This window comes from Anolis sagrei, chromosome X (assembly GCF_037176765.1).
Source record: "Anolis sagrei isolate rAnoSag1 chromosome X, rAnoSag1.mat, whole genome shotgun sequence".
NCBI lineage: Eukaryota > Metazoa > Chordata > Lepidosauria > Squamata > Dactyloidae > Anolis > Anolis sagrei.
The window spans coordinates 7,418,530-7,438,842 of NC_090034.1; the positions used below are offsets into that span (position 1 = coordinate 7,418,530).

Sequence of the window (20,313 nt, forward strand, 5' to 3'; positions counted from 1 at the left end):
GGGCGGGATAGAAGTGCCCGAAATAAATAAATACTTAATAAAACACTTGGAGGGCCCATGCCTGCACTTGTTTATTCATTCAGTCGCTTCAGCCAGTCACTTCAAGGATGCCATTCATCCATCTTGATCTTGGTTGGCCTCTCTTCCTTTTTCCTTCCATTTTCCCCAGCATCATTGTCTTCTCCAAGCTTTCCTGTCTTCTCATGTTGTGTCCAAAGTACTTAAACTTTGTCTCTAATATCCTTCCCTCCAATGAGCAGTCAGGCTTTATTTCCTGAAGTATGGACTGGTTGGATCTTCTCATGGTCCAAGGAACTCTCAGAATTTTCCTCCAACACCATGGTTCAAAAGCATCTATCTTCCTTCACTCAGTCTTCCTTGTGATCCAGCTCTCAGATCCATAGGTTACTACAGGGATTACCATTGCTGTGACTATGTCGATCTTCGTTGCTAGTGTGATGTCTCTACTCTTCACTATTTTATCGAGATTGGTCATTGCTCTCCTCCCAAGAAGTAAGCATCTCCTGATTTCCTGGCTGCAGTCTGCGTCTGCAGTCATCTTTGCACCTAGAAATACAAAGTGTGTCACTGCCTCCACGTTTTCTCCCTCTGTTTGGCAGTTATCAATCAGTCCGGTTGCCAGAATCTTGGTGGTTTTTTTTAATGTTTGACTGCAACCCACCTTTTGCACTTTCTTCTTTCACCTTGATTAGAAGGCTCCTCAGTTCCTCCTCGCTTTCAGCCCTCAAAGTGGTATCATCTACATATCTAAGGTTGTCAATGTTTCGTCCAACAATTTTAACCCCAGCCTTGCATTCATCAATGATGTGTTCTGCATACAAGTGGAACAGGTTGTACGCACTAGAGGAATGTAAGGGTGTGGGCCATATGATCAGAAAAGCTGGACAGATCCAGCTGAGACAACAGAAAACCAAAGAGAAAGGGATTCAAGTGTTCTAAGGGAGAGATGATCAGGACAAAGAAGCAACGTGTTTGCCAAAACTTTGAAGCAAAGAGAAAAGATCGTACATTTTCTGTAAAAGGAGAAGCAACACGACTTTGGCAAGAACAGCTGGTTAATGCATCAGATTCATAACATATTTGCATTTCAGATGCCCATAAAACAGCCTTTCGTTTTTGAAATGAACTCATAGATTACATTGATATGCAAATATGCTGATCTAACAGGAAGGTCCTGGGATATCTATATAAATAAAAATGTAATGTTCATTTGTGGGATTAACATAACTCATAAACCACTGGACGAATTGACACCAAATTTGGACAGCATACACAAAACAACCCAATGTATGTCCTTCACTCAAAACATTTTGATTTTGTCTTTTGAGAGTTGTAGTTGCTGGGATTTATAGTTCCCCTACAATCAAAGAGCATTCTGAACTCCACCAATTATGGCATTGAACCAAACATGGCATACATAACTCCCATGATCAACAGAAAAGACTAGAAGAGTTTGGTGGACATTGACCTTGAGTTTGGGAGTTGTAGTTCACTTACATCCAGAGAGCACTGTGGACTCAAACAATGATGGATCTGGACTAAACTTGGCACAAATATTCCATATACCCCAAAATGCACACTGATGGAGTTTGGGGAAAATAGACCTTGACATTTGGGAGTTGTAGTTACTGGGATTTATAATTCACCTACAATCAAAGAGCATTCTGAATCACACAAATGACAGAATTGGGGCAAATTTCCCACACAATCCCCATGACCAACAGAAAATATTTAAGGCCACCCAATCCAACTCCCTTCATCAGGGCAAGAAAACGTAATCAAAGTCCTCCTGACAAAGAGCCATCCAGCCATAGATAGATAGATAGAGATATGGTTCACACATACACAGATATAGTATTATAGATTTGAAAGGGAACCTTGAAGAAGGACAATAATATGTTGCATGTTCCAGAATAGGCAAACCAGACATTCTCCACATCAACACTGACAACGAAACAGCAAGAAATACCGTTTACCCACAAGCAGAAAGAAATTACTTATATTAGAAACCAACACTTTCTCATTACTTTATTTTCCAGATCAACAGACTGGGCCACAGCAACGCGTGGCAGGGGACGGCTAGTATTTTAATAAATATGCACAAGCAATGAAGGTATAATCAGATAGGGATCAGAGAATGAGTTTGGCTTACAACTTGCGATCTTAAGCCCCTTTACTTGGCAGGAATACTCACTAAACTCAAACTTACTTCAAGGAGATATACAGGTATAGTACAAGGAGATGTACTATAAGTTACTGCCCCCTCAATCACTGCTGGAAATTAAAGAGCTCCAGGAACCTGTGCAGTGGATATACTCAGTAATTCATAAAATTTCAGATGGTGATTCACTAATCACTAATAGCTTCTGATGGCACAGGAGCTAGCTCTCTCCCTCTCCCCCCCCCCCCCTCTCTCTCTTTGGCAAAGTCAATGCTGCTTTATTGATGAAAAGCCTTTCTACAAAACCTGGCACAAAACTCTGACTTTCCTCGTCTACTTCCCATGTGGCATATTTAAATAAAATGTATCAAGTAAACCTGAAAGTAAGAAACTAAGTCCCAATGTTGCTACTTGGTACTCAATCTGGATAACGGTGAGGTGGAATGCATCCTAAGAGGGGAACTAGCTCCCAAATCTTTTTGAATGATATAGCATGATTCGTAACTATCATATGTTACCTTCAAGTAAATTTGTAATATGTGATAAATAAAAAGAGCCACCGTTGATCACACCAAATGCCTAATTAGTCCTTAGTGGCCAAACAGAATGAATAAGAGACCCGCAAGCAAATCATGAATGCATTACAATCAACCTTTCGTATTTGTGGGTTTGGTTTTGCAGGTTTGATTAGTCATGGATTTGATTAAAATTTAATTTCTAGGAATATCTAGGTCTTACAGCGTGACTCTAGATCAGTGTTTCTCAACCTTCCTAATGTCGCGACCCCTTAATACACTTACTCATGTTGTGGCAACCCCCAACCATAACATTACTTTCATTGCTGCTTCATAACTGTAATTTTGCTACTGTTATGAACTGTAATGTAAATATCCAATATGCAGAATGTATTTTAATTCACTGGACCAAATTTGGCACAAATACCCAAAATACCCAAATTTGAATACTACTGGGATTGGGCAAGGGATTGATTATGTCATTTGGGAGTTGTAGTTGCTTTCATTTATAGTTCACCTACAATCAAGGAGCATTCTGAACGCCACCAACGATACAATTGAACCAAACTTGTCACACAGAACTCCCAAGATCAACAGAAAATACTGGAAGGGTTTGATGGGCATTGACCTTGAGTTTTTGAGTTATAGTTCACTTACATCCAGAGAGCACTGGGGACTCAAACAATGATGGAGCTGGACAAAACTTGGCAAGAATACTCAGTATGCCCAAATGTGAACACTGGTGGCATTTGGGGAAAATAGACATTGAGAGTTGGGAGTTGTAGTTGCTGGGATCTATAGTTCATCTACAACCAAAGAGCATTCTAAACCCCACCAACGATAGAATTTGCCCAAACGTCCCATGCAGAACCCCCATGACCAACAGAAAATACAGTGTTTTCTGATGGTCTTTGGCGACCCCTCTGACACCCCCTTGTGACCCCCCCCCCCAGCGGTACCAACCCCCAGGTTGAGAACCACTGCTCTAGATCAAACTCTGCCAGGCATTGATCATGGAGTTATGCTCAACGGCCCCGAGAGGAGACTTCTCTTGGAATCTCTAGTGGCATCAAATCCACATTGAACCAGATTATATGGCAGTGGGATCTCAGATATTCCAGTTCAAAGCAGATATTGTGGATTATCTGCCTTAATATTCTGGGTTATATGGCTGTGTGGAAGGGCCCTAGATCACCTAGTGTGGTTCAGTGGTTGGATTACAGCAGTAGTTGACCATAAAGTCTCACTAAGGAATCTTGAAATTTCTACAGAGGTGTTCTCACCAGTAAACAAAAAAATAGCAGTTCTTTTATTTTTGTGTGTTTTCAATTTTTACAAAGGTCTTCTGCCCCTAATCCCGGTGAATGTAGAGGGCTGGCTATATTGCCTTAAAATTGGGAGGGATAGCCAATACTCCAGAGGACAGGAGCAGAATTCAAAACAATCTTGACAGATTAGAGAGATGGGCCAAAACTAACAAAATGATGTTCAACAGTGACAAATGCAAGATACTCCACTTAGGCAGAAAAAACGAAATGCAAAGATACAGAATGGGGGACAATGCCTGGCTCGAGAACAGGACGTGTGAAAAAGATCTTGGAGTCCTCCTGGACAACAAGTTAAACATGAGTCAACAATGTGATGTGGCGGCAAAAAAAGCCAATGGGATTTTGGCCTGCATCAATAGGAGCATAGTGTCTAGATCTAGGAAAGTAATGCTACCCCTCTATTCCACTTTGGTTAGACCACACCTGGAATATTGTGTCCAATTCTGGGCACCACAATTCAAGAGAGATGTTGACAAGCTGGAATGTGTCCAGAGGAGGGCGACTAAAATGATCAAGGGTCTGGAGAACAAGCCCTATGAGGAGAGGCTTAGGGAGCTGGACATGTTTAGCCTGAGGAAGAGAAGGCTGAGAGGAGACATGATAGCCATATATAAATATGTGAGGGGAAGCCACAGGGAGGAGGGAGTAAGCTTGTTTTCTGCTTCCCTGGAGACTAGGATGCAAAACAATGGCTTCAAACTACAAGAGAGGAGATTCCATTTGAACATGAGGAAGAACTTTCTGATTGTGAGAGCCGTTCAGCAGTGGAACTCTCTGCCCCAGAGTGTGGAGGAGGCTCCTTCTTTGGAAGCTTTTAAACAGAGGCTGGATGGCCATCTGTCAGGGGTGATTTGAATGCAATATTCCTGCTTCTTGGCAGGGGGGTGGACTGGATGGCCCATGAGGTCTCTTCCAACTCTTTGATTCTATGATTCTAAGACAATTGCTAGAACATGGCAAGACATCCCGGAAAACTCACAGCAACCCAGTGATTCTGGCCATGAAAGCCTTTGACAATACAATTTCCGACCAGTTTTTCATACTCTGCAACCTTCCTTGAATGTGTGATAAGGTCATATAGATGACTGCATCTGATGGTTCTTTTCCACATGGATACATACATACTCACACATTCCCTGAATTACCTACTAATTTCTTGAATTGCACAAATGGATTATTGAGGGAACGCCATGCTTTTCAAAGATCATAATTAACAGAAACAACAAAGCTCAAAAAAAAATCCCATGAAGCTGAAGATAAAAATCAAATTGGCATGTCAAATGTTCAATAAAATGATAAAGCTAGATAGTAGTTTAAGACAGTGATTAAGTGATCCATTTCTTCATGAATGAATGAACTCCTAATTAGACAAAGGAAACAAAACTGTCATTGCAGAGTAAAAAAGATACAAAGGGAAGCAAGCATTATGTGCCACTTCACTGTCAAAGAAAACATGGATCATCCCTTCTCATTTCGTAAGTCGATATCAAAAGTCAACAAGTTAGTGCAGTCAGTTAATTACTAAATCGCGGACATCCAAGTGCTTCTCAAAACGCATACCAGTGGATACAGGAATCAAGAACAGACCAGAGCATCACCATTTCACAAATTAGTCCAATCAAGATTTTAGAAGAAGCCTTAAAACAGTCGCTAACTCAAACAGGGAACGCAGAAGATTGCTCTATTATCTTTAAACCATAATTAGGTTCTCAAAATGTAAGCTGTGCTACAAAGTGCAATTAGTCATATTTTAAGCAAGAATAAATGCTCACTTACATCCTGCTGCTTGGGATAATCTTGTGCCCATCTCGAAACCAAGTCACTTGTGGTCTTGGGTAGCTTGTGATGTGAGGGAAGTTGAGAACTGTGGCGTGCCCTTCAGACACGGTCTTCCTCTTGTCCGCGTCCTGGAAATTTCCCATGTCTGCAAAGAAAAGTTATACTAAGAATCTAAGAAGTTTCTTTTTCTATGCCGCGTTGATATTGTTTTAGGGGTCAGTGGGTAGAATAATTATGTTTTATAGCAATCATTGACATAGCTGTAATTAAGTTATGAGACATAACAGACCTTGTAGTAATGCTGATGAGTGCAGGTTTCTGGGTGTGTAGTGAGGCATGAGGATGCATGTTTGCATTTCCTTGGCTGGACAATTGACTTTTCCCCAATTGAAAATTGACACAGTTAGTAACAGATGCAGGGTCTTGAAATGTTACTTTATAATAACTAAAAGCAATCCCAATAGTTACACAGACATGACACCTTTGTACTCTTATAAAACTGCTTGTCCGTTTAGGAGTTAAAGCAAAAAAATATGTATTTTCGAATATATTTTAATTATCTTCCATGTTTCCACTTTTGAAGTCTTCAGTGCATTTTAAATAAACAAAATAAAAGTCCAAATTTAATTCAACAAGAAACAACATGAAAGCAAAAAAGCCACAGATAAAAGTAAAAAATTAAAATCGACACAGATCAGGAATGTTAAATAATAGGGTGGCCGTAATAGTATTAATAAGATGGACAGTGTCTAGGCCAAGTAAACCTTGTAGATGCCAAAGTACAGGTTTTTTCCCCCAACAGATCCACTGAAAGCTTGGGAATCCTGAAAGAAAACTCAGAGAAAAGACTCCTGTCTTAAACACCAAATAGGTTCATAGAAGAGGTATCCTTCAGATGTCCTGACTCAGATCTTTCTGTTTCTCAGTCTGATGTTCTTTAGGTTGACAATATTGTTTGAAGATCACAATATTTGTTATTTAAGTCACCAGGTTGGGGATGGCTTGCATAAGCAGTAATACTTCAAAATTGTGTTCAAAAAGACATTGGCAATTAATGTACAACATTTCAATATTTGTGTGCTGTGAAACCTACTAAATGGTTCTAACAATTATTGTTGTTGTTTTGTTATTGTTGTTCTTGTTGTTGTTCTTACCCACATCTCCTTGTGGCTCAAGGCAGGTCACAGCAAATTCAAAACACACAAACACTGCAAAACTTCTATAAGCACACATATTAAAATTTAGTTCTATAAAAGATATATTAAAATGTATTTCTGTAAAATACATATTAAATACACAGGACAAAGATTAAAACACAGGACATGAATTTAAAATTAATGCTTAAAACTGCCTATGTAAGCCTGTTGAGAGAGAGAGGTCTTTAGATGTGTTGTAAAGGCAATCTTTTAGGTAACCTGCATCCAACCATTTAAAGGTCAAAACCAACACTTTGTACTTTGCCCTGAAACTAATTTGCAGCCAGTGGAGTGACTCAAGTAAAGGTAAAGGTTTTCCCCTGACATTAAGTCTAGTCATGTCTGAATCTGAGGGCTGGTGCTCATCTCCATTTCTAAGCCAAAGAGCCGGTGTTGTCCATAGACACCTCCAAGGTCATGTGGTTGGCATGAGTTCATGGAGCGCTTTTACCTTCCCACCAGAGCGGTACCTATTGATCTACTCACATTTGCATGTTTTTGAACTGGTAGTTTGGCAGAAGCTGAGCCTAGCAGCAGGAGCTCACCCCACTCCCCTGGATTCAAACCACCGGCCTTTCCATCAGCAAGTTCAGCAGCTCAGCATTTTAACCCACTGAACCACTGGAGTGGGTTAAAATGAACCAGCTGGAGTTTCCGACTTGATACAAAGGTAGCCCAATGTAAAGTGCATTGCATTGTTTTGTCCAATTTGGAGAGACGGATCCAGGAGCCTTTGTTTCTAGCTGTGAACACCGTCTTTCAGGAGAGTGGGTCCCCATCCAGAACTTGCTGACACACCTCAGTCCTCAGATTAGGACCCTTGATGGCAAGTACCTCTGTTTTGTCTGGATTCAATTTCAATATTTCAATTTGTTTTTTCCTTGTTTTCCCAGTTTACTTGTCCGAACGTATCTCCTGCTACGATTCACCTAGGGCCCCAAGATCATCTGAGGAGACCCTGCTCATTGTCCTCCCTTTGTCACAATCACGTCTGGTGGGGACAAGGGACAGGGCCTTTTCTGTGGTGGCCCCCCGGCTGTGGAACTCCCTCCTGAGTGAAATTAGATCTGCTGCATCCCTCTTGACCTTCTGGAAACAAGTAAAATCCTGGCTATGGGATCAGGCCTTTGGAGAATAGGCTGACTTACTGACGTGTTGACTTATTTAGAACTGATGGACTGCCCTTGGATAATAATTTAAATTGGTGACCGCTGACTATTGCTGTCTGTTTTTATATTGTTTTAATATTCTTTATATGGTTTTATACTGTTTATACTGTTTTATATTGTTGTTATTATTACATTGTGTTAACTGTATATTTATGTTTTGCTGTGGGCGCCATGGGGTGCCACTTCGTTAGCCATCCTGAGTCCCTCTACGGAGGTTGAGAAAGGACGGGATATAAAAGCCCTAAATAATAAATAAATAAATTTCTCATCCAGCCCATTAACTCCTCCAGGCATTCATTCAGAGGACATACACTATCCTGAGCTGAGGCTATTTTTGAAGGCATGGAGAAATATGTGGGGGTTTTATCAGCATGCTGATAACACTCCGCCCTATGCCTACAGATGATCTCTCCCAGCGGTTTCATGTAAATATTAGAAAACATTGGGATAGAATGGCATCTTCTGGGATGTCATATAGCAGCTCCTTTTTTGAGGACCAGCTGTCCCCAACCACCATCTGGAACCTGCCTGAAAAGGACGACCACAACCACTCCAGCACAACGACTCTGATTCCCCACCTTCCAGGTGTTCCAGAAGGATGCCATGGTCAATGGTGTTGAAGCCACTGAGAAGTCTAGACGCACCAACAGGGCCAGACACACCCTGTTGATGTTGAGACGGAGATCATCCACTAAGGCAGTGTTTCTCAACCTGGGGGTCGGGACCCCTGAAGGGGTCGCGAAGGGGTGTCAGAGGAGTCGCCAAAGACCATCAGAAAACACAGTATTTTCTGTTGGTCATGGGGGTTCTGTGTGGGAAGTTTGGCCCAATTCTATCATTGGTGGGATTGAGAATTGTAGGTGAAATCCCAGTAACTACAACTCCCAAATGTCAAAGTCTATTTTCCCCAGACCCCAACGGTGTTCACATGCCAAGTATCCGTGCCAGGTTTGGTCCAGATCCATCATTGTTTGAGCCCACAGTGCTCTCTGGATATAGGCAAACTACAACCCCTAACTCAAGGTCAATGCCCACCAAACCCTTCCAGTATTTTCTGTTGATCATGGGAGTTCTCTGTGCCAATTCCATTGTTTGGAATTGGTGCAATTCCATTGTTGGTGAGGTTCAGAGGCTCTTTGTTTACATGTTAACTATAAATCCCAGCAACTACAACTCCCAAATGACAAAATCAATCTCCCCGCCAACCCCACCAGTATTCAAATTTGGGCATACCGGGTATTTGTGCCAAATTTGCTCCAGTGAATGAAAATACATCCTGCAGATCATTATTTACATGGCGATTCATAATGTTAGGGTTATGGTTGGAGGTCACCACAACATGAGGAACTGTATTAAGGGGTCGCAGCATTAGGAAGGTTGTGAACCACTGCGCTAAGGTGACCACAGCAGTCTCATCTCCACATGCTGCTCTGAAGCCGGTTTGAAATGGTCAAGAAAGTGTGTGTTATTCAAGACTGGCTGAAGCTGGAGAGCAACTGCCTTACCAAAAAAAGGTGAGACACTGCTCTGCAATTATTAAGGTCCAGGAGATCCTGTAAGAATCTCAGAGCATTGTTTTGAACCTTCCAGAGGCTATAATATTTTCCAGTGTATTAAGAAATAACAGTGGCTAAATTAAAGATGTTCAGCTATATATCAACCAAATAGCATCAGTTTCTATCTTCTGCAGCTTAATTAAGGTTGATGAGAGTTGCCTTTCAATAACTTCTGACAATCAAGTATTCCCATCCCTGCTCTAAGCTTTTCTGAGCCTTGATATGCAGTCAGGAAAGCAGGTCAATGTCCCTTTGGACATGCCAGGTCAACATATACTATCTAGCCATTGTTACCTATTGTTTAGGCATTTCTCCATGTTAAAATTTCTGCAATACACTATGTAGAGAGCTGAAGGGAAATTCTTAACAGAAATATACATCAGGGTTCAATTATATAAAGAGAAAATGCAGACAAAAACTAGCTATCCATACAAATTGACTGGAAAATCAAGTCATTATTTTTTGGGGAGGATTAAATCATTAGCATGATTTTTCAGGGATATAAAATAATTACCACTGCACTGGGCGGTTCAGAAAAGTCCACATTTTTTGTTTACAACTATAATCAGATTACCTACTTAAAAAGACGTATTGAGCCATGTAGACCATTCTAATTAACCTTCTTGTTACATTATTAGTATGGCTTTTACAATTTAGACTTTCTCTAATTAAGACCTGCCTAGCAATTTCTATGCGCCTTTCCTCCCATCAATTTAAAATGAATAGTTTTGTGAGCATAAGGTTTTTCTTTTACCAAAAAAGTTATCTTAAAAAGTAAAGTCTAATATTAAGCATGTATACATTTCTACATATTGGATTGGTTTAAATAAGAAGAATTGATAAATAATTTGGAGAGAGTTGGAGGTAATTACTACCACAGAGCTGCTCACATCCATGTTTGGAGGCTTAATTTGTCTCTACATCAGATTAATAATAAGATCTTTATTGGGTTGTTGTAGGTTTTTCGGGCTATATGGCCATGGTCTAGAGGCATTATCTCCTGACGTTTTGCCTGCATCTATGGCAAGCATCCTCAGAGGTAGTGAGGTCTGTTGGAACTAGGAAAAGGGGTTTATATATCTGTGGAATGACCAGGGTGGTACAAAGGACTCTTGTCTGCTGGAGCTAGGTGTGAATGTTTCAACTGACCACCTTGATTAGCATATAATGGCCTGACAGTGCCTAGAGCAAACTTTTGTTGAGAGGTAATTAGATGTCCTTGTTTGTTTCCTCTCTGTTGTTGTGCTGTTGTAATTTTAGAGTTTTTAAATACTGGTAGCCAGATTTTGTTCATTTTCATGGTTTCCTCCTTTCTGTTGAAATTGTCGACATGCTTCTTGTGGATTTCAATGACTTCTCTGACATGGTGGTTGTGAGAGTGGTCCAGCATTTCTGTGTTCTCAAATAATATGCTGTGTCCAGGCTGGTTCATCAGGTGCTCTGCTATGGCTGATTTCTCTGGTTGGAGTAGTCTGCAGTGCCTTTTATGTTCCTTGATTTGTGTCTGGGCAATGCTGCTGCGTTTGGTGGTCCCTCTGTAGACTTGTCCACAGCTGCATGATACACGGTAGACTCCTGCAGAAGCCAGAGGATCCCTCTTGTCCTTTGCTGAACGTAGCATTTGTTGGATTTTCTTGGTGGGTCTGTAGATAGTTTGTAGTAATTTTATTGATTAGCCCTTAGGCCATATCACAATAAGAAACAGAACAACAAGGCCCGACAAGACCTGATCACACTCCACGTAGAAAGTTAAAATAAGACACTTATAATAATACAGTAAATACATATGATAAGTCATGATAAAACTGATAAACAGATCAAGCTGAGTATATACATCATATACTCAGCTTGATCAGTTTATCAGTTTTATCATGTAGATAGTTGTATGTTGTGTTTCCTCATCAGCTTCCCTATGCGGTCAGTGGTTCCCTTGATGTATGGCAAGAACACTCCAGCAGACAAGAGTCCTTTGCCTCACCCTGGTCATTCCACAGATATATAAACCTTTTTTCCTAGTTCCAACAGACCTCACTACCTCTGAGGATGCTTGCCATAGATGCAGGTGAAACGTCAGGAGAGAATGCCTCTAGACCATGGCCATATAGCCTGAGAAAACCTACAACAACCCAGTGATTCCGGCCATGAAAGTCTTCGAGAATACATTAAATGCATTGGGCTGTGCAGAAGCTAAATTTCTGGCATTTCTACAAAGAAAGGTTGTATTCCACCATAAATCTCAGAAACCTATAATGGAAGCTTCTCATGATTTTACAAAACTAGGGATCTTATAAAATGAGAGATGTAAACCTGTCTCTCAAGAGAACTTACAGAAAGACTGGGATAAAGATCATATAAAAGATTTTTACACTTGCAGATTGGTTGAAATTTTTTTTGAAGATCTACAACAAGCATGGGCAAACTTTGTCCCTCCAAGTGTTTTGGAGTTCAACTCCCACAATTCCTAACAGCCGGTAGGCTGTTAGGAATTGTGGGAGTTGAACTCCAAAACACCTGGAGGGACAAAGTTTGCCCATGCCTGATCTAGAACAACTCATAGCTTGCTGTCTTTCTTAGTGATAGGTAAAATCTACAGTGGATAGTTTATGTTTCTGACATGCTGATTCTATAACCCCCACTTTTGGCATTTTTCTTGATAAATTATAGTACAAAAAGGTGCGAAATTTTAATTCCAAATCAATAAAAGGGTGACCAAAGAGTGGACATCTGAACTCCCATTTGCTCCTCTATTAATGAGGAGCTGGCACTGAAGCTGTTTTCAAATCCTGGTTAAGAGAAAATCCATTAACTTTAATTAATGTTGGGCCCCATACAATGATTAGCAAAGATTAAGGCCAAAGGGAATTCATGCTTCAGAAGACAGTCAGGCGGGAAGTGAAGAGCTACGCAACCTTATGTCTTACTCTAGATTGCTTAAAGGCAGTTAAGAGTTCCCTGCCATTATGTTTACACTACCCTTGTCCAATATTGATGAAGTAATTTAAAAACTGAACTATTCCATCATTCCATCACACTTTTGAATCCGTATCTGTTGGAGGATAGAATAATAATGATAATAATGGTTGGCTAGATGAGTTAATGGCTGCTTGGCCAATTTATACTGCATTACACGCTATTATTATTATTTTTGATGCTAATATTAAACTGAAGGAAAAATGAATCCAGCACGTTTTCTCTCATGATACCTCTCTTCTCCATTTAATCACTTCCCACTAAATGGTCATGTCTAATAAAGAATTCCATTCACCCACTTTATCTTCCTGCCATTTATCAAATGACAGCCACTGTGGCTGACCTTCCAGCTAAGTGCCCCGAGGAACAGTAATCAAAGCCTCAGACAGAGACGTGTGGTGGATAAACAAATAGTGAAACTTCATCTTACCTGAAAGATTTCCACTTGTCTTTCCTACAATGAAATGATCATATGGAAATGTGGTGGCAGAGCATCCCACCAAACACATGGCCATAAACTTGAGTAAAGCAAAGAAATCTCTGCTCCATGGGAAGAGCCCTTCCCATCCTTCCCTGGGCTTAGCATTCCAAAGTTGGAGCTATTTCCTTAGAGGCACAAGTTAGCTCCTTCAGCTTCAATATACTAAGTATGGAAAATGCAAACTACACATTTCTGCACTCTAATGGCACCAGAACAGGAAAGGTGAAGCAAAGACATATTAAGCAGGAGCAATATGCTTATTGAATATTTAAACATTATTTTGTACATGTATTTATTTAATACTAGTTTGGGTACCCGGTGATGCCCAGGTAATCTGAAAAATGAATTCTTTGTTTTTCAGTGTTAGGTAATATCAGTTTGGTCAAATGCAAGATACTACACTTAAGGTAGAAAAAACAAAATGCAAAGATACAGAATGGGGGACACCTGGCTTGAGAGCAGTACGCGTGAAAAAGATCTTGGAGTCCTCGTGGACAACAAGTTAAACATGAGCCAACAATGTGATGTGGCGGCAAAAAAAGCCAATGGGATTTTGGCCTGCATCAATAGGAGCATAGTGTCTAGATCTAGGAAAGTAATGCTACCCCTCTATTCCGCTTTGGTTAGACCACACCTGGAATATTGTGTCCAATTCTGGGCACCACAATTCAAGAGAGATATTGACAAGCTGGAATGTGTCCAGAGGAGGGCGACTAAAATGATCAAGGGTCTGGAGAACAAGCCCTATGAGGAGCGGCTTAAGGAGCTGGACATGTTTAGCCTGAAGAAGAGAAGGCTGAGAGGAGATATGATAGCCATGTATAAATATGTGAGAGGAAACCACAGGGAGGAGGGAGCAAGCTTGTTTTTTTGCTTCCATGGAGACTAGGACGCGGAACAATGGCTTCAAACTACAAGAGAGGAGATTCCATCTGAACATGAGGAAGAACTTCCTGACTGTGAGAGCCGTTCAGCAGTGGAACTCTCTGCCCCGGAGTGTGGTGGAGGCTCCTTTTTTGGAAGCTTTTAAACAGAGGCTGGATGGCCATCTGTCAGGGGTGATTTGAATGCAATGTTCCTGCTTCTTGGCAGGGGGTTGGACTGGATGGCCCATGAGGTCTCTTCCAACTCTTTGATTCTATGATTCTATGATTTGGAACATTATTTTTTAGAAAAAAAAGTCTTTGCTTTTGTTTTGTTTCTTTGTTTGTTTGCCCTATGAATACTCCAATTAGAAAATGCACATGGATGTGAGTGAACTGAAATTCCCAAAAATTCAAACTTGACCATATGTGTCCAAGTTTGGTCCAGATTTAGTTCACAGTGCTCTCTGGTTGTAGGTGAATGATAACTCCTATATATCCCCCCCCAAAGACCTCCAGTATTTTTTGATTGTCATGGGGGATCTGTGTGCTGAGCTAGTTCCAGATCCATTGTTGATGGAATTCAGAGTGCTCTTTGATTGCAGGTGAAGTAGGCCTGTTTGATCAAGAAAAAATTTGTTTCTAAAATCGATTTGTAATTGGGGTGTTTTTTTGTTTCGTTATTTAAAATATTTACAAAACTTTACAAAAAAATGTTTTGTTATTTACGAAATTTCGTAAATATTTACAAAACATTTTTAAACTCCATTTGCCTAGTTTCCAACAGACCTCTGAGGATGCCTGCCATAGATGTGGGCAAAATGTCAGGAGAGAATGCTTCTGGAACATGGTCATACATACAGCCCTGAAAACTCACACAACCGGCCTCCGCGCGCCATCCAATCGGCTCCGGCTCCTGCGCCCTCCTCCTCCTCCTCCTCGCGCGCGCGCTCACCCTTACAACCGGCCTCCGCGCGCCATCCTCCTCCTCCTCCTCCTCCTCCTCCTCCTGACACTTCCTGCAACACAGCTGGGAGGAGGAGGAGGAGGAGGAGGAGGAGGAGGAGGATGGCGCGCGGAGGCCGGTTGTAAGGGTGAGCGCGCGCGCGCCATCCAAACGGCTCCGGCTCCTGCGCCCTCCTCCTCCTCCTCCCAGCTGTGTTGCAGGAAGTGTCAGGAGGAGGAGGAGGAGGGCGCAGGAGCCGGAGCCGTTTGGATGGCGCGCACGCGCTCACCCTTACAACCGGCCTCCGCGCGCCATCCTCCTCCTCCTCCTCCTCCTCCTCCTCCTCCTCCCAGCTGTGTTGCAGGAAGTGTCAGGAGGAGGAGGAGGAGGAGGAGGAGGAGGATGGCGCGCGGAGGCCGGTTGTAAGGGTGAGCGCGCGTGCGCCATCCAATCGGCTCCGGCTCCTGCCACGGTGCACTGCTGGGGTGCTTGGGAGCGCCGGATTGGCTCCCAGGCACCAGCAGCACTCAGCAGCCTCCATCCCATTAACGACACGAGCTGAAGCTCGTAAAATATATGGGGCTGCTGTTTCGATATTTTTAAACCCTTCCGGGTTTGAAAATGTGTTTCGAAATCGCTTCGGATATGGTAAAAATAACGATTTAATTACGAAATAACGAATTAACGAACGAAACCGCACAGGCCTATGAAGTATACATCCCAGTACCTACAACTTCTATACACCAAGATTAACTTGATGTTGGTCATAGGGGTTCTGTGTGCCAAATGTGGTCCAGTTCATTGTCTGTGCAGGGTGAACTACAACTTCCATCACATTAAGTCAGTCGCCCTAACCCCTTCAATATGTTCAATTGCTGATCAGTTTATCTCTATTTGCTGTGTTCCATAGAGAATAGTAGGAAAGGGTTATGGGAGAGGCAGTGGGAGAGGTCATGCAAATTCCACAACAATGGAGAGAGTAAGAATTACTGAGATGTCTATGTTGGAGGAAAAACATAAAATATAGGAGGAAATGGTCCCCATGTGAAGGAGAAAATATAAGAGGAAATTGTCCCCATTGCCTGAAAACGTGGCTGTTCCAGTGTGCCTTCCCTGAATAAGGAAATAATTCCCAGCAAAATGTCCTCAGAAGCACTTTTATTACTCATTGGGTTGCTCTCCCTTTATTTCTTTTAAAACCCTCCTACCAGATACATCCTACCTCTGTTCATGCCCAGCATTTTCTTTTTAAATTTTAAACTATTACACTTGGCCCAGCCATAGGTTTTTAAATCCTTGCGTGTTATTGTTATATATGTGATTTATATTAATTGTATTGCTTTATTTGCTTATTGCTTTTTGTTTTTTGATGTGTTGTCGGGCTTGGCCTCATGTAAGCCGCTCCGATTCCCCTTGGGGAGATGGTGGCGGGGTATAAGTAAATTATTATTATTATTATTATTATTATTATTATTATTATATGAAAGCCTTCAAATGGGTGGTGGAACAGTATGACATTGTAGAGGACATTAGAAAGCTTTTGAACATGCTCATGGTGCTCAATATAACCTGCAATGTTATAACTCTTGTTGGAGGTGGAAACTTGTATGTCCAAGTGGACACTCCAGCCACATAAACACACACACATATATATGCATTTATTATTGTAGAGGTAGATATATTCTGCCTTTCCACCTGTATAGACAGATCTTTGCACAGAGGTAACATCATCATCATCGGGTTGTTGTAGGTTTTTCCGAGCTATACTTACTTACTTACTTAGGCGATCCCTTGTTGGACGAGTAAGATGGTCTTCCATCATGGGTTTCCCTGTGGGTCCGTATGTGGCTGTGGAGCCCTATTCTTGATCTGCATCTTCTTCCGCAGTGAGGGCATTGGTTTCCAGGTGGAAGGCGGTCCCGGTTGGGGTTGGTTTGACGCGCCTTCCTCCTGGCACGTTTCTCTCTTTCACTCTCCACTCGTGCCTCCTCGAATTCTAGAGGCATTTTCTCCTGACGTTTCGCCTGCATCTATGGCAAGCATCCTTAGAGGTAGTGAGACCTCACTACCTCTGAGGATGCTTGCCATAGATGCAGGTGAAACGTCAGGAGAAAATGCCTGTAGACCATGGCCATATAGCCCAGAAAAACCTACAACAACCCAGTGATTTCGGCCATGAAAGCCTTCGACAATACATTGAACATCATCATCAACAACAAATGTTATTTATTGCCCACCTCTCCTGATGGCTTGAGGTGGAGTACAACAAAATCAAAAACATAAAATATATAAATCAAAAACATAACATAAATTACATAGATAAAAGCACAAAAACGTGCACCAAACACAGATACTAAATTGACATATAGAAGTATTGTGATATTTAGTGTATCACTTGCACTGGATCAGTGTCTGCTAACTGAAATTAGGATAATGAATAAATACATACATGTTTATTTTATTCTAAGCATTACCTCTTTAACAGTGACATCATTTACTAGGAATCTTTAAGGAAATTTGACAACCAAATTAACAGCTTAAGTACACACACCAACATTTGTGTGTGATTGTGTGTTTATCTTTCAAGGACCAGATGGAACCTATTTTCAAAGAGTGTGAAGAAAAGTCTGTTTTAAAAAAAAACAACCCCAAAGTGACTGTAAGAACAGATGTATCTCACAATTCGAGTCACATATCTTGGCATCTGTAATTGAGAGAATCAACACATATATCCAAGTGAAAGTCAAGTATTTAATCTGAGGTCAGACTTGACAGTTTCTGCAATCAGAGGTTCGGACGTGCCAGCCCTGGAGGGGTTGGCTCATTTGGTTACAGAGATTGGTTTGCACTGCATTTGGTTGTCAACCAATCCATTCATTTTCACATGTGCAAATGCTGAAATTAAGACTGACCTCTCATTTTAGGTGTTTTGTACATGCAGGCTTAGCAATTTCACAGCTTTATTATGCCATAGAAAACCTATCCTTCTCTGGTGATCTTTACAAAATTTTGGAAATCACAGTTATCATATCCATACTAATCCTTATACGATGATGTGTGTATGTGTATATGTATCTGTCTGTCTATATCTATATCTATGGGATATATATGGTGTGCATATATACACACACATCTGATTAAGTAAAATTCCGAATCCCATGTTAAGAGCCAGCACAGTGTAGTGATTTGAGCACTCTGAAGACCAGATTCAAATCCCTACTGAGCTATAGAAGCTCACTGGGAGACCTTGACCGAGTTGCAGTCTCTCAGCCTCCAAGGAAGACCAAGGCAAACCACTCTGAACAGATCTCACTAAGAAAATCCCATAATAGATTCATTTTAGGTTTGCCATAAGCCAGAAATGACTTGAAGGCGTGCAACAACAATACCTCAACATCCCATGTTAAAGATATTCTGCATCCAAGAAAAAGGCTTGAACATCTGTGCCCTAGAAATTGGGTTTCTGGGGCCATAATCTTCACTTCTTAGATTAAGGAGTATTGGCTACAGATGGCTTCACAGGGAGGCCAGAAGGATTTCTTTGGGAAACGCATGGTGAATATGATCAAAAGGGCTTGAAAGGGCTGCCAGTTTGCTACCAGGCACAATTCAAAGTGCTAGCGTTAGCCTATAAAGCCCTAAACGGTCCTATGAACCAACTAGGACATTAAGATCATCTGGGGAGGCCCTGCTCTCGGTCCCGCTTGCATCACAGGCGCGCCTGGCGGGGATAAGAGACAGGGCCTTCTCAGTGGTGGCCCTTCAGCTGTGGAACGCCCTTCCTACAGATATCAGAGTGGCCCCCTCCCTGTTGCTGTTTTGGAGAAAAGTGAAGACCTGGCTGTTCGAACAAGCATTCGATTAAGCAGTGTAATTGAATATAGGAATACGGAATAATTGATGATGAGATTGGATTCTGATTTTACTGATGAGATGCTAATGATTGTTATATTGATGTTTAATTGTTGATGATGCTACTGTTTTTAACTGTCCCATATTCGTTTTGTGATGTTTTTGCATTGAATTTTGCTGTTGTTAACCGCTTTGAGTCGCCTGAGGGCTGAGAAAAGCAGTATATAAATGAAGTAAATTTTAATAATAATAATAATAACAATAATAATAATAATAATAATAATAAATAACTGATTTACAAGGCCATAAAAATCTCCAGGAAGTATGCAAGGAATGAGGAAGCAACAGCTCCCCTGGTAGCCAGAAACTGGAATGTTAATAGCCTCTGAGTGTCTGTCTATATATGTTGTGTGTCTATAACACTGAATGTTTGCCATGTATATGCACACTGTAAACTGCCCTGAGTCCCCTGCGGGGTGAGAAGGGCAGAATATAAATACTGTAAATAAAAATAAATAAATAAATAAAGAGGATAGCATTGTATTTCAAAGATTTGTACAGAATCCACAAAAGTGCTCAAACTTGACAACTGATGAAACACAAGACCTCTTTTAACTCTATGATTTTGTGATACAATGATTCTCCTTTGGATTCTCACTCTCACTTGGACCAGCCAGCATGGCCAATGACCAAGGATGCTGGAAACTCAAACCCAACAACCACTGGAGGGACACTGGACCCCCACCTGTGCCCTAGACAATGGAAGAAAGCTGTACAAGTTATAGATCCTATAGATCTATAACTGGTACAGCTTTCGTCCTTTGTTAGTTTATGGAATGATGGCTATAATACATAGCATAACTATCATGAATGCAGTGGGATTTTATTAAGAAGTTTTGGAATTAATACTTGTATACATACATGCCACTTGAACTTCTGATTTCCTTTGCAAGAGTGCTCCCATTCGGTTCCTCACGACACATTGATAAAAACCAGCATCTGATCTTTGCAAGGATGGAATGAGATACCTGCAAGGCATTGAGACAGAGCAATTGTAACACATTTAATTTCAGTAGGTATTCTCAAATATTATCTATATTTATTTAGTACATGTTATCTTAAGTTCAGCCAGTTCCCAAGTTATGAACAAGATAGGTTCTGTGGGTTTGCTCTTAAGTTGAATTTGTATGTAAGTTGGAACAGTACATTTTAAGTATATCTCCAGCCCCTCTCTCTCTATGTGTGTGTGTACACATACACACAAACACACATATATGCTTTGAATAGCCTAAGGAAGGGTTAACACCTCTGTGATGTTTACTTTACTGTCTGTGTCCCCAATCCAATCCCTGTTCATTGGATTTTGAAAAATGTGGCTTGTTGTGGAAACAAGAATTGTTGCTAAAGCTTCAGTGGAGACACCCTTTCCCCATAATAGCTCTTTCAGGAGTGAATTTCCCTTCTGAGAGGTAGATT

At 41.2% G+C, this 20,313-nt stretch overlaps 1 protein-coding gene across 5 annotated transcripts in view; it reads right to left on the reverse strand.

Moving 5' to 3' along the window:
• Nucleotides 1–20,313, reverse strand: part of LOC132782172 (protein sidekick-1) — a 986,469-nt gene that overhangs the window by 826,326 nt on the left and 139,830 nt on the right. For all 5 annotated transcript variants that reach the window (XM_067473286.1, XM_067473289.1, XM_067473288.1 and 2 more), the window contains exons 3-4: nucleotides 19,759–19,865; nucleotides 5,802–5,949 (exon numbers count right to left, since the gene is read on the reverse strand). In XM_067473286.1, the coding sequence (XP_067329387.1) occupies nucleotides 5,802–5,949; nucleotides 19,759–19,865 (255 nt within the window). The remainder of the gene's footprint in view (nucleotides 1–5,801; nucleotides 5,950–19,758; nucleotides 19,866–20,313) is intronic.